We start from the raw sequence: 15,093 nt of genomic DNA, 5'->3' as shown, positions 1-15,093 counted from the left end.
TAGTCCCAGCTGTTTGGGAGGCTGGGAAGGGAGATTGCTTGAGCCCGGGAGGTGGAGGTGGCAGTGAGCCATAATTGCCCCACTACACTCCACCCTGAGTGACAAAGCAAGACTGTCTCAATAATAAAAAATAAAATGAACTAGATGTAGACAAATGTTACAATTTGATAAAGCTGGATAGTATCTATATCAGTTTGACTGTCTCCAAACTGTGTAAATTTGAAATGCTTAATTAATACAAGGATTTTTTAAAAAGAAGTCAACATGAGATGGTCCCACCTCAGCCTCCCAGGTGGCTGGGACTACAGACATGACACCATGTCCAGCTGTTTTTGTACTTTTTATAGAAATGGGGTTTTGCCATGTTGATCTCAATGCAAAAAAAAAAAAAAAAAAGATAGAATTAAGTATTTCCATGGTCAGAAAGATTTAATTCTACCTTTTCTGGCATTTCTGCCTAAAGAAAATATCATTTGCAGAATTTCAATTTATCCGCACCCAGAAAAGAAAGCTAACTGAATCTGAATACGCAGCGGGGAGAAGATGAAAGGGTCTATTTGCTTAAGGGCTGAAAAGTAGTTCATTATTAGCCTTGGCCCAAGACTAATTAAGGAGCAACTAGGATATTGTTGGAATAAAACAATATTCCAAAGTCAAATAGAGACATTTACTCTTTCGAATTATCCATGCCACCTTACTTTCCCTTTGAGGTACTTGGTAAGAAACCACTAAACCACAAAATACTATTCGGTCATAGGTTTCAGACATTCAAAGAAGGAGGGCACTTGGTAGGAACACTGGGCAGAGTTTATTTGCTTCAAAGGGGAATGTATCATTAGCATCTTAGCAACAAAATTGTTATTTGGCAAAAAAAGATAGGAAATAGCATGAAGAGTAAAAATAGAAATCTGTGCAGTAGAGGTAGAGGTCTCTGAATTTTAAAGACTATACTTTGAACAGTTGCAAACAGAAAGGATACACAATCTCTGTGCATAATGTGTCAGCTGTGAAGAGGGGAGTGGCTCGTTTGATGGGTCCCATTATGAGATGTCTAGCTGGATCAGAACCATGGCACAGGAAGAAGGTGTGGTAGGATCAGAGCTATGGAATCCCAGACCATCCTGGCCAAGATTTTCGCCAACATGCTGATGAGGAGGGGCTGATGAGCAGCCACAGAATCTTACCAGACATGTATCTGAATATTACTTGTAATGTGTCATTTCTGTTATATGAATACTAAATATTAAAAGTGTTGAAAGAATGAATTAAGAAGGCACAAGTGTCTGAACATGTTGGATTCATTAGAATGGATAAGATGGGTATATTTCTACGTAATACTGAACAGGTCCATTTTATTTGGACTATTCCACAATTTTATACAATCAGTCTTCTTTTAGGTATGTTTGCTTAGATCCATATGCATACAAACACTAAGTTACTGAATTAACACATAGGTCCTTCCAGAGGCCTCAAATTTAGCTTCACCACATCCAGAGTATTTCTGTGAAGAGAGGAATAAGGGATGCTTTTCTCAAATGAATTTAATTAGACGATATTAGTGGGACCCCTTTGAGGTTCAGTTCAGATCATTTTAACCAAAAGGAATAAAATAAGAAGGCCAGGCACAACGACTCATGCCTGTAATCCCAGCACTTTGGGAGGCCAAGGGAGGCAGATCACGAGGTCAGGAGCTCAAGACCAGCTTGGCCAACATGGTGAAATGCTGTCTCTACTAAAAATACAAAAAATTAGCCGGGCGTGGTGGCAGTCACCTGTAATCCCAGCTACTCTGGAGGCTGAGGCAGGGAACCACTTGAACCCGGGAGGTGAAGATTGCAGTGAGCTGAGACTGCACCACAGCACTCCAGCCTGGGCAACAGAACGAGTTTCTGACTCAAAAAAATAAATTAAAATAAAATAAAAAATAAAAATTACCTGCTTCTAAAATTGTGCCTTCCAGCTGTTCTCTTCAACTAAAAAAAAAAGTCAGAATTGAACACATTCTCAATTAGTCACCTCGCTAACCCACCTGGGTGCTCTGTGGTTATCAGTCTAGTTGGTTTGAATCCTGGTGCCAGGGACACAAAAGTGAGGGTATTTTCTCCATGACAGCAGACTTTTGCTTGGTTTTGGGGTGCTGCCCTAGAAAACCATGCAATGTGTCTTCAGTATTCCTTTGGTTGGTGGGAGCACATTGGTCCTTTCTACTGTGAAGGGCGGCGTGTAAGGCAGAGAAACCTGGACACCCACAGGAGCAGTGCCTCCTGTAAACTGCCTTTCCCTGGCGGTGTCCTTCATGTCCTTGGCATGTACCAAAGCCTTGGCCATTCCTCTCACTGCGGGGGAAGGCTGGTGCCCCGCCAGCTATGCCACGGGTGCCCCTGCCCCTTTGGTTCTGCTGCCTTGGGCACTGTTCTGTCCATGCACGTGGTGTGGGAGAGGCTGTATAATTCTTGCCGGGTAAACCTGAGTCTGGAGTCTAGAGCACTGTGAGGAGGAGCCTTTCTTGCCCTTTTTCTTACCATTTTGAAGAGCCTGTTGCCTTTTTATGTACACAAATATAAGGGATCTGTGAGCCTGTAGTCTAAATCAGAAGACATGGCTGGCTTCTCATGTCACCGTCAAATTATATTAGATCTCTCTCTTTCTCTGTGTCTCACATTGAAAATCATGATAATTGTACTTAACAAAATTAGGAAAAGACCAATCATGGCCTTCAGGACTGGAGGAAGCTCAACAATCTACAGACCAGCTCGCTCTCAGATGCTCTCTGTGAAACTGACCATTCAGCAGAGAGAGTTGATGAGTCCAGGCTCCTCCTGCCCAGTTCCTTGGCACATCCCTGGCCCCTGGAGCTCTTAGGACTCCACCTCAAGTTTGAAAACCACAGGCCTGGTCCAACCGTCCCCTTTACGCCAAGTGCAGCTGAAATGAGGGAATTTCCAAAGCAGATGCAGTTACTTAGTATGGTAAGAATTGCAGCCAGGTGTGGTGGTTCACACCTATAAACCCAACACTTTGGGAGGCTGAGGAGAGCGGATCATCCGAGGTAATGAGTTCGAGACCAGCCTGACCAACATGGTGAAACCCCGTCTTTACCAAAAATACAAATATTAGCCAGGTGTGGTGGTACACACCTGTAAATACCAGCTACTTGAGGGGCTGAGGCAGGAGAATTGCTTGAATCTGGGAGTGGAGGTTGCGGTGAGCCGAGATCACACCACTGCACTCCAGCCTGGACAACAAGGTGAGACTGTCTCAAAAAAAAAAAAAAAAAGAATGGTAAGAATCCAGATCTCCTGTTCCAGGGCTCATAATGTGTTCTACTGCCCCACAGTTCTTCCTACAAAATGAGGTGAGGAAAGGCTTATTTATTTAATTTGTCGGGGGAACTATATATTCCTTATTATGAAGGAATCCACTTTGACAGCTGTCAGGAAGCCCAGAGTGAGTTAACGGCACGAGTTCTGGGGGAAGCTGCATCCCACTCTCAACTTTCTGGTTATAATCCCTGCCTTCTCTCTCGGCCTCAACAGAAATCCCAGACTCAACCGGCCTCAAGCCCTGCCCTCCTATTTCTGGAAAATGCCAAAGCCAACTGCGTGAGAGGTTTTTTTCTTCTAGGAAGAACTTTGTCTTCCTAAAGACAATCTCCACCTCCCCACACTTTGTTGTATGAGGCAGAGAACAGCCCCAAACACAGACAGGCCTCAGTGGAAAGGTGTTGTTGCTATCGTGAATGGGATGACGCAGCCTTCTGCCCTTGAGGCCCAGGCCCCTCGCAGCAGCTGTGGGAAGGTGGGAAGGGCCTGTATTTCCCACTCAGAGCGGAACGCACAGGCAGAGAAGGTTCCTGGAAAGAGCGGGACCAGGGGGTTCTGGGAACGTGATGTTTTTGTTACTGATATTCCCGAGGGTTTCTCTTTGGGGTTGAAGGAGTGGGAGGAACTGTGTGTTCTTAAGAATGTGAGAGAAACAGGACACTGAGGTGAGGGGCAGTCAAAGCACGTTCCCACCTGCGTCCACAGCCCTGCGCTGAGTTCTCACGGAGAGCAGGACTGGAAGGAGGACCCCAGGGGCACTGCTTCCATGGCTCCCTGGGGAGATGCCAGGCACGGAAGGGCAAGACAGAGCCCAGGGAGGGGAGTCTGCCGGCTTCCACAGATCTAGCCGTCGCCCCTTGCCCTGCATTCGCTCCACGTGCGGCCTCACGCTGTGGCTGCAGGCACTGCCCACGCTGCGCGCTTCTCTCTTGCACAACTGCCTGTCTGATATCTACACAGAATGTTCCCCATCTCCGGAGACGCCCTGCCTGCGGCTCTAGTCAGAAATCAGGCTGTCTTGATTCCTTTCTACTTCTTACTTTTCACATTGTACCCCCAGACTGGACACCTCCAGTCTCTGCCCCCTTCACAGTCACCAAGACCAGTATCCCTCTTGCCCAAGGAACCAAAACACCATCTGGATGCCTCCTGACTCTGGCTGAACTCTCACAGCCTCCCCAGAGCCAGAAATGATTCTAATATAGACTCTTGTGGGGCTACTCACTTCCTGGCCGAAAAACCCTTAAAAACCTCCTATTACCCTTAGGAGGAAATAAAACCTCTTTCAAGTGGGGGTTGTGTATCTGTTACCCATCTGGCTCCATTTCAGCCTCACAGACTCTCCTTTCCTCTCTGCATTCTTTCTTCTAGTGTCCAAACTCTTCTGTCATGAACCTCTATCGGTAGATAATTTTCTGTGTATTTTTACCAATCATATATTTTGAGTATGTGTTTACCAATTATATACTCATCTTATTGCTCATTTTGTTTTAAATCAGTAAAGCATAGCTTTTTCTTTTTTTTTTTTTTTCTTTTTCCGAGATGGAGTTTTGCTCTTGTTACCCAGGCTGGAGTGCAATGGCACGATCTCGGCTCACCGCAACCTCCGCCTCCTGGGTTCAGGCAATTCTCCTGCCTCAGCCTCCTGAGTGACTGGGATTACAGGCACGCACCACCGTGCCCAGCTAATTTTTTGTATTTTTAGTAGAGAAGGGGTTTCACCATGTTGACCAGGATGGTCTCAATCTCTTGACCTCATGATCCACCCGCCTCGGCCTCCCAAAGTGCTGGGATTACAGGCGTGAGCCACCGTGCCCGGCCAGCATAGCTTTTTAGATAATATTTCCTTCTGGAACTCCAGGGATTCATCTGGCACACCCATGGGCCGGGTGCTCACTCTGTGGGGACTTCTACTCTGGCCATGTGCATCCCTCCAGACCAGGAGTCACCAAACCCTGAGCCACAGACCAGACCACTTAGGAACCAAGCCACACAGCAGGAGGTGAGCAGCAGGCAAGCCAACATTACCCCTGAGCCCCACCTCCTGTCAGATCAACCTCCTCAACATTAGATTCTCATAGAAGCATGAACCCTACTGTGAACTGCACACATGAGGGATCTAGGTTATGTGCTCCTTATGAGGATCAAATGCCTGATGATCTGTCACTGTCTCCCATCACCCCCAGATAGGATCATCTAGTTGCAGGAAAACAAGCTCAGGGCTCCCACTGATTCTACATTATGGTGAGTCATATAATTATATCATTATATATCACAATGTGTAATAATAATAGAAATAAAGTGCACAATGAATGTAATATGGTTGAATCATCCCAAAACCAACCCACCTCCCAGCCCCAGACCTGTCCATGGAAAAAATTGTCTTCCACAAAACACGTTCCTGGTTCCCAAAAGGTTGGGTACTGCTGCTCTAGACCTCTGCACCCACTCTTTCCCCTGCTGGGAGTCTCTCCTCACCTTTACCTGGGTTACTCCTACTCACAGAGGAATTTGGATGTTTATTAAGCCAACAGGCAGAAAAAGCCAATACTTAGAGGAAACAAGCCAATATAGGCTCAGTCATTAGAGCTCTAGTCATGGTTTTCAGGCAGGTGTTAGATTTGCAAGTACTGAATGCCAAAACATACAGTTACAAATATCTGACTGTGATTTCAGTCGTAATCTCAGAATCTGTGTTTTCTCAGAAGTCTAGCAGCGTGAGAAATCAGTGAGACATCCGCTCATTTGCTACTTGTTAACCTAAGGCTAAATGAAGTAGAAGAAGCCTGTGTTCCCAAACCTTACTCCACATTTGTAGGGATTAATTAAGCTGACATTCAAAGAGGGGTCAGAAAACACAGGATGAATATTTGGATTGCTTCCAAAATTTTGCTGTTGCAGTCTGTGCTGTATGAACAACCATTTGCATATGGAATTTCTCCTCTGTGCTACTAAATTTGTAGGATGAATTCCCAGAAGTGAAATGCTAGGGCCAAGGGCACGTGCATTGATTATTCCTATGGCTACAGATGTTGCCATATTTTGCATTTTAGTGATTGTACCAACTTACACTTCTCCCAGCAACAGAGAAGTGGGCCAGGCTCCCGACATCCTCATCAGCAGTGTCTTAACAAACCTTTGGATTGTTGACTTCTGATAGGTGAAAATGGTATTGAAAAGTAATCTGGACTTGCATTTTTCTATAAGAAATGGCATGGATCCATGCTTGACATGGGATTAAATTCACCAGAAACTTGAAGAAAAACAAAAACAAAAAGAAATGTCATGCATCTTTTCATATGCTTAGGAATCATTTGCATCAAATGCGGTGAACTGTTTCTTCAAATCATTTATTTAGAGAACACATAACTCTTCCAATTCCACTTCTTTGCTCCAGTTTAACACAGGCATGGACCCTTTTGGGGAGGAAACTGCACCTTTCTTCCTGTGATGCTCCTAATATCAGTACTCAAAATTGCTCAGTGAATAAATAAATGAACATTGGCGCCCTGGAAGGTAGTGTCATCCCCAAAAAGCGGCATTAATGAAGAAACTCCAAAAAAATACTGAGGATATTTTCATGATGTTCTAACCATCTGTAAGGAGTGTTGCACCCAAGCCATCAAGAAAAGGCGTGGAAAGAGGACTCCTGAGCCACATGGTGGCTTGCTTGGTGGGTTGCATGCGGGACCCTCCTCCTATCACTTGTGTCTGGTGGAGACCAGAATTTTTATAGCCACCCCTGACACCTGCTCTTACCAGTAACTCTTATCTGGAACCTCAGCTGCCTGTCACCTCTCATCCCCATCTCTACTCTGCCCCGCCAACACACACACACACACACACACACACACACACACACACACACGGCGGGGGATGGAAGGGTATGCAGTCAGAGTCCTGCTGAAGGAATCAAACGGGGCCCATGCAGAGAGCAGCAGGAACCCAAAGAAACCATAGAAATCCAAGGACTCAACAAAGAAATGGGGCAACTTCTGAAACCCCTAAATTTACATTAAAAGACAACTACAAATTAGGAGTAGAAACTTAGACAAATTTCTCAATCTCTATCACCATCAGTCTCCTTAGGGATGAGGGTCCCTCAGTTGCCCAGTCTGGTCTCAAACTCCTGCCTCAAGTGATCTGCCAGCCTCTGCCTCTCAGGGTGCCAGGATTATAGGAGTGAGCCATTGCACCCAGACTTGAGCAGTTTTTAAGCACCAAGGTCTTGAGAAGAATTCTCACCTTCGGTTGTTTTAAATCATTAATTGGCTAGTCAGAGAGTTAATGGAAGACAGAACAAAAATTTTGAGACAAGTTTACCACCACCTGCTGGCAAAAAAGAGATTGATCATTAAAGGGACCACTCTGTGCTGAACAGATGAGTGGACGTCTTCTGACAGGGACTCTGAGATGTTGCACCGCCTGCGTGTGTTCTCCGTTCTGGGTTATGATCTCCATTTGCGACCGATTCCTTTGCTCGCTCTAGTTATGGTCCAGGACAAGAGAAAGACTGATCAAGGAGCCAAGGTGAGGCAAGACTCCTTCCTCTTGTTGACACTGGCAAAGGCTCCCGTCCCAGGAATGGCCGTGCTTGTAAGTAGAGCCAGCTTAGAGCTAGGCCTGGGTCCTGGGAGGTCTCCTGCCTTTCTGCTTTGCCCAGAAGATGGATCTTGCTAGCCCCAACCATCTCCTAAAAATGTACTGAAAGGATTCCTCAGTCCTCATTGCAGATTATACCTCTACCTCCACTCCTTTCTGAAAATCCTGAAAATCCACAGAAATGACAGTAAAAAGTACACATAAAGGGGAATTAATTCATAAAAGTTCTGAGAACAGAAGGGGAGACAACAGAGGACTAAACTTATGAAGAATTTTAGGAGCTAGAGGGCGAGTGGGGTGGATTGACAGAAAAACAGACTAAAAGAAGCCCCAGCCCAAGGCACACAAGAGAGAACCAGGGAGGGAGCCATCAGGGTCAGCAGTTGAGAGCCAGGATGGAAGGAAGTGAAACAATTGAGGGGATCCACAGAAGCACCTGCAGAACCGTGGCACGGTCACTCCACACTGCTCTGCCCAGGGTGCCCTCCGAGCGAATCCAAAATAACACCCCACACACCTAGGAGGATGCCTGGGGGGAGCTGCATTCCCAGCAGCTCCCAGAGTAAATTCTCTCTCATTTTAGCTCCGAGAGGCAGGAGTGTGCCTATTCTATTAGCCTGTTCCCAGCTAGACACGCTTCATGTAACCTCTGCCACTGGACAGGCTCCACACAACCCCCAGAGAGCTGGACAAGCAGCTGTTTAACCAGGAGAGCTGCACGGACCCATTCAAGTGCTAAATCAACCAAACCCACTCCTTCGTGGGCAATCTAGGTTCACCAGCAGCTTAGGTAAATGAGCCTAACCTGTGGAAAGGAGCACCATAAACAGGGCAGTTGACTTTGGAGGAAATAAATAATTCAAGTCAGATGACAGAGTTTTTAAAAATCTAATGAGAGTCTTCAGACAAAATGGACAAGGTATGGATCTATGAATGCAAAAACAGCTTGATATAAAAAGATGGCAAGGGAAGGATAAACAGAAAGTCACAGAAACTAAAAATATAATTACCAAATTAAAATTCAATAGAAGAGGTTGGGGGGAAGACAAAGCTGAAGAAGTCTTTCAGAACGCCTAACAGAAAGACAAGAGGAAGAAGGAAAGACGAGAAAGACTCAGAGACATGGAAGATGCACAAAGATGGACCCATATTTGACTAATAGGAGTCATGAAAAGAGACAAAGAGAAATGGAAAAAGAAAAATCATTAATCAAAGAAATAAGAAGAGATGATTTCCCAGAGATGAAGAAAAACCCCTGTGATGAAAAGCTGCAGTTGCTGACTGCCTCTCCTGTTCCAGTCTGTAATTCAGCTATGATGGCTAGAGCTCCAGGAGCCCTTTTGGGCCATGAATTGACCTTACCAATGACAGAAGCCAGGTGTGGTGGCACACACCTATAGTCCCAGCTACTCAGGAGGCTGAGGCAGGAGGATCACTTGAGTTTGAGACTAGCTTGGGCAACAGAGCAAGGCCCCACCTCTTAAAAAAAAAAAAAGATAGATATTTGGATTCTTTATTGTGCCTTTGAGCTCCATTCTAGCCTTGAAATATCTACCTCCCAACTTCTCTGTAAAAGAGAAATAAACTTTCATCTTGGGCAGGCCACTGGATTTCTGCAGGTTTTCTGATATGTGCAATGAACCAGTTTCTAACTCTGTGCTGTCCAATATGGTAGTCATTAGCCACATGTAGTTATTTAAATATAAATTAACTAAAGTTAAATTAAAATTCAGGTCCTCAGTCACACTGGCCACATATTAATAGCTTAATTGCCACTTGCAGTTAATGGCTAATATAGTGAGCAAAGCTGAGATAGAACATTTCCATCATCGTGGAAAGTTCTGTTGGACAGCACTGCCCTAACTGACACCAATCCCTTCTCACAAAGATGCTTGTGTTCTGGCAAAGGACATAAAAACAATCTACTCTCTGGAGTATCCCACAGAATGTGTGCCATTGTGAGGTATCATTATGGAGGTCAAAAGGGCCTCCTAGAAAAAAGACATCTGGGACAAACTTGAAGGCTCACATAGGTGTAGAGGGTGTGCTTGGAAGATTATGTAGCTTCAACAAAATCTGGAAGCAGAAAGCACAAGTCATGTTCAGAGTCATCGAATTTTATTGATGTGTAGGATCATGCAGGAAATAATGTCATGTCTTGAAATAACTAATGTCCTATAAACTCATTGACGACAGAAATTCTCTAATGGCCACTGCTTCTAGCCTGACTCTGAGCACATGACAGGTGATATCCCCAAAATAACTGCTTACTAAGATGCAGACTTTTGCATAGATATAAGGTCAAGTGTGCAATTTTATTTTATTTGTAGGTGTTATATCATTTTGATCTGAGAAATGGCCATCCTATAGGCAATAAATATCGTCAAGGAGACTTCACCACAATTCACCAATGAATGTACCTTCTTATTTTGCAGTAGCTGCTAACAAATTGGGAGAAAGACCAAAATGACTCTGGATATCACACATCAGAATGACCAGTTCAGACGGGTGGTCCGCTCCTTTCATTTTATTAACCATTTCCTTGAACACATATTTTTACACCAAACAAATTTCCTACAGAAGCAGATATTTAACATACAGTATCATACAATATTTGACAGTTATATGTATTCTTTTGGGGGTAGACACTTTGTTTTGGGTGCTAACGCTTGGCTCATTTACATACAGATATTTACCAAGGCCCGACATACATCTATTCCTTCCAAATAAAGACACATCTAAATACTTGAGTTATTTCTGCACTATTTATGAAGATTAAAAGGCATTTGAGCATTTTCCTTAAAGACCTTTATATGAAAGGTCAGATTTTGTAGCAAATCATGAAGCACCAAAGCAGAAAATTAGCCTAAAGAGAATTGGATTCCCAGATGGGGCCAGGGTCAACCACAGGGTTGAAGTTTCTATTCTACCCATAGGATTGGAACTCACTTAGTACACAGGTCTAGCAGGCAGAAAAGTCAATGCACATTTGTTTTGCAACAATAAGAAGCATTCATGGTACACCTCCATGCCTAAAGCTGCTATAGGACATGGGGCCACCAGGATGCACAGGGCGGAAGATAAGCCAGCTTTCACGGAATCCAGGCTCCCGAGATACATCCCATGAGAACAGTGCACCATGGTTCCCCATGGTGGTTACACGGGAACACTTATTGCCCGTTCATGGATATACACATGAATTTTCAGCAACAAGGAACAGGAAACATCTGAAAAGATAACTGTCCCTTAAAAACTCATTTGCCAACAGCCTGCTAATTTGACAGTTTTCAAACGATTTGGATGTGTGACCTAGTGGTCCTCTGCTTTATTTACATTCTTTTCATTGAGTGCAGTCTAGATGTGAATGTCCAAAACAAAGCAGAAATTAGTAATCATACCAAAAGTTATTACAAGAGTGGACTGTGAGAGCTGCAAGGACTCTAGCCCTTAGCGTCAGAGAAGGACCACACACAGACCTCCTGGTGTCCAGGACACTGCTCTCTGACCACTGGACCGTGTCCTTCCTTAGTATTTACCCCATCTAGTCATTTATTTATTTATTATTTTATTATTACTATTTTTGAGATGGAATCTTGCATGGTCACCTGGGCTGGAGTTCAGTGGCACAATCTCAGCTCACTACAACCTCCAGCTCATGCCTCTAATCCCACCATTTCTTTAAAATGAAAAGCAAACCCTATAGTGCTTTACAAATTTATAAGAAGCTCTCACAATTTTGCAGTTCTCCTGGCCATCATGTGCAGTCAGTGCAGATCTGGAACCTGAAATGAGATGATTCAGGCCACACAGCAGTGAATGGCAGGGTTAGGACCTGAACTCAGGTTTCTCTGCTCCAGTCCAGGTTGGAGAAGATGGGGCTCCCTGGGCAATAAGCTGGGCCCTGACCTTCATTGGCTACTAAAGAGAGATTGACATGCCAGAGTTGAGACTCCAACACAGATCCAGTGTGAGCCACTCAAAGCAAGCTTGGCTGTGAGCGTGTGCTACAAGCAGCAATGGGCAGCTTGAACCCCTGTAATGCCCCCAAACACCCATTTGGAAACCCTGGGTTGAGCCCAGATAAGACGGTAAGAGTCACAAAGACTTCCACAGCACATGAGGAAAGGTTTGTAGCATGAGGTTTTATGTCTGGGTAAGTGCAACACCATGATTGACAAAAGTATAGTTAAGAAAATTCCACCTTTGGACAATTATGAACACAAGCCACGAATCAAAAGTTTAGGCAAGGAGAGCCAAGAAGACATCTCAGAGCAAATGAACGGGATGCTTCCGATGGAAAGAATCAGGCCACTCTGTTCTTCCCTGAAAAGTGTGCATAGCTCAGAGTGCAGCCAGCAGAGTGCGGACCTGCTTCTGGGGAGAAGCAGCAATCCCACCTGGCGTCGATATCACAGCTTTCCTTCCCATCACAATCCGTGCTTCATCAACCCTCGTGTTCACTCTGGATGCTGTGCATTCCCTGAGCACATGCCTGCTAGGTGGAGAGTGGTTGGGGCCCCCAGAAATGGGTGGGAGCAGTAGACACCATAGGATGCAAAAGGACAGTAAGAAATTGCCGTGACTGCTCCCAGAGTGGATAAGCTACCCTTGCATGTCAGACACAGTCACTAGGAACTGAACCAAGAGAGCCTCAGGCACATGTCTGAGCTGGGAAAGAGAGAAAGGGGATGCTAGCGGTCTCGCCTACCCCTCGGCTATCGCTTTGTCATAGGTGAGCAAATAAAGAAGAAAAGAGCCACAGAGAGGAGCACTTTGTGCTTAATCTCTTCTAGGGAACCTGCAGGCAATTCTGAAGCCACGGCAACAAATAATCTCCTTAAAGGTCTTCCGCATCTCTTGGCTGCGGAAGGCATATATGAGTGGGTCGATCACGGAATTACACATGATGAGTATGAGGTACATATTGAAGTGAGACATGAAGCAAGAGCAGTAGAGATTCTGAGGGCAAGAAAGCATTAAGATGAGATGGAGGAAGAATGGGGCCCAGCACCCAATAAACACGCCCAGCAGCATGGTGAGGGTGACCGCACCCTGCATGCTGGTCCTCTTCCGCACAGAGCTGGCCCCTGGCAGAGCCGCTATCCGCTTGACATGGGTCCGCGCCAGGAGGAACATGTGTATGTACAGAGACACCAGGAGGAACAGCATGGTGAAGAACATGGAGATGAGGCACAGGATGACGTAGGTGGATTCGGAGTACACGATGAAGACAATGCCACAGCCCGTGCAGAAAGCCCAGATGCCAGCGATGATGGCACCCGAGCGCCTCACCGTCATGATGTGGTGGTAGCGCAGGGCATAGAAGATGGTGATGTACCTGTCCACCGCGATGGCCAGCAAGCTGCACATGGACGCCACCACGGAAATGCAGATCATGGAGTCAAACACATTGTCAATGTGGCGCACAAAGGTGTCTGCTATCACTAGGTGCTTGTTGTTGAGTAGGTAGATGGTGATGGTCTCCCAGGCATTGGACATGCTCACCAGCATGTCAGCCACTGCCAGGCTGCACACAAAGAAGTACATGGGGCAGTGCAGGTTTCTGTTCTTCACTATGGCCCCTATGACCAAGATGTTCTCCAAGAGGCTGATGACACCCAGAGTGAGGAACACCTCCATGGCGATGCCCATATCTTCACATGGCGAAGACTTGTTCTTGACATTGGGTCCTGAAAGGTTGCCCTCTGTGCCATTCAGGTTGAGTTCCGAGAAATGCGGGTGAAATGAGGAATTCATTGCTGGAGAAATACAGCTTTTGTCTTGGCAGCAAATTTACTGTAAAACATGTTTTAAATTCACAATCCAGAGAAGTTAGCAGCCTACCAAAGAAATACAGCAGTTTGCCCAGAACCAGCACAGCCTAAGAAAGGAGATGAATGAGCACAGTGCGTCGGAGGACTGAGCTTGCCTTGCTCAGTGCTCAAGACAGGGTCTCCCTGTGTTGCCAGTCCGGTCTCAAACTCCTGGCCACAAGACATCCTTCTGCCTCAGCCTCCCAAAGTGCTGGTACTACAGGGGTGAGCCATGTGCCCGGCTGCTGGCTTGTGCCTTCTGACTTGCATTCCTGAGACCTAGAATAGTGCCCCTGGACACGCAGATTAGAATTGTCACCAGCTGATTCTGCTTTCCTTGCTTTCAGCTCCCAGCCTTTCACATGCATCTTACTAGAGAGACACTCATCTCCACATGCCCAGGACAGTTTCATGTTTTATGCCTGCTCTCCTGGGCCCAAGTTCACTATTGAAAGTGTCCCCAACTCAGAACCTACGAAATCCCAGCCAGCCTCTCGATGTCCACATTCCTAAGGCTGCTGTACGACATTCTCCTCAAGGGAGCTCCAATTTAAGGCTGTGCAGACCTGTATTCCCTTAAGGGAGACAGACAGGTGCATCCTCAACATTTGTCCTAACTCTTCTCAAACCCACTGGGATTCGGCCTCCACAGCTGTAAGTAAGGCTATAACCAAAGTGGTCTGTTACCCTGAGCAAAAGCACATGTTAAAAGCTACTGTCTTAAGTTTGTAAGTGTAGGCTGCACATACTTGTTAAAATTGGGGAAAACAGTGGTGCTTTTTCCTCAATACCTATTTTTCCCTCACTTCTGCATTATGTGGAATTCCATGAGGTCTGATTGATAGTTTATAAGGTCCGTGTGAGCACAGTGTAAAGAAACAGCAATTTAAATGTACTAAGCTCTAGAGCAAGACACCACATTCCTTTGTTGCAAAATTTCTCTCTTAGGATTCATTTTCAAAAATCCCTTTACCCTCCAAACTCAGATCACATCTGGAGAGAGTTAGAATTTCTGTCATCACTCTCATCATTAATATTGGTAATCATTTTGGGAGGGAGGGAAGGGGTGAAGGACAGCAAATTACTTAATAGGTACAGTGTACACTATTGGGGTGATGGCTACACGAAAAGCCCAGGCTCCACCACTATGCGATATATCCATGTCACAAAACAGCACCTGTACCCCCTAAATCTAGAAAAATAAAACAGGAAAAAATCGGAAATCATAAGTAGTTATTGAACTGCAATCATTTGTTATATGCTTATGTCCAGTTCCAGCTCAGAGATATCAGTCAATTATGCAATTATACTAAACATCACATAGAGCTGTGTTAAAAACTCATGGGGCAAGCTAC

At 45.3% G+C, this 15,093-nt stretch overlaps 1 protein-coding gene across 1 annotated transcript; it reads right to left on the bottom strand.

Moving 5' to 3' along the window:
• Positions 1–10,455: 10,455 nt before the first annotated feature.
• On the bottom strand, positions 10,456–13,758 carry MC5R (melanocortin 5 receptor). Its single transcript, XM_012472498.2, has one exon. The coding sequence runs from the start codon at positions 13,680–13,682 to the stop codon at positions 12,705–12,707; it is 978 nt and encodes a 325-aa protein (XP_012327921.2). The 5' UTR covers positions 13,683–13,758; the 3' UTR covers positions 10,456–12,704.
• Positions 13,759–15,093: the final 1,335 nt, after the last annotated feature.

The sequence above is a fragment of the Aotus nancymaae genome, unplaced genomic scaffold (genome assembly GCF_030222135.1).
Source record: "Aotus nancymaae isolate 86718 unplaced genomic scaffold, 86718_ANA_hifiasm-v0.15.2.pri h1tg000020l, whole genome shotgun sequence".
Classification (NCBI taxonomy): Eukaryota; Metazoa; Chordata; class Mammalia; order Primates; family Aotidae; genus Aotus; species Aotus nancymaae.
The sequence above is the reverse complement of the archived record's forward strand: the minus strand, read 5'-3'. Positions and strand labels throughout refer to the sequence as shown.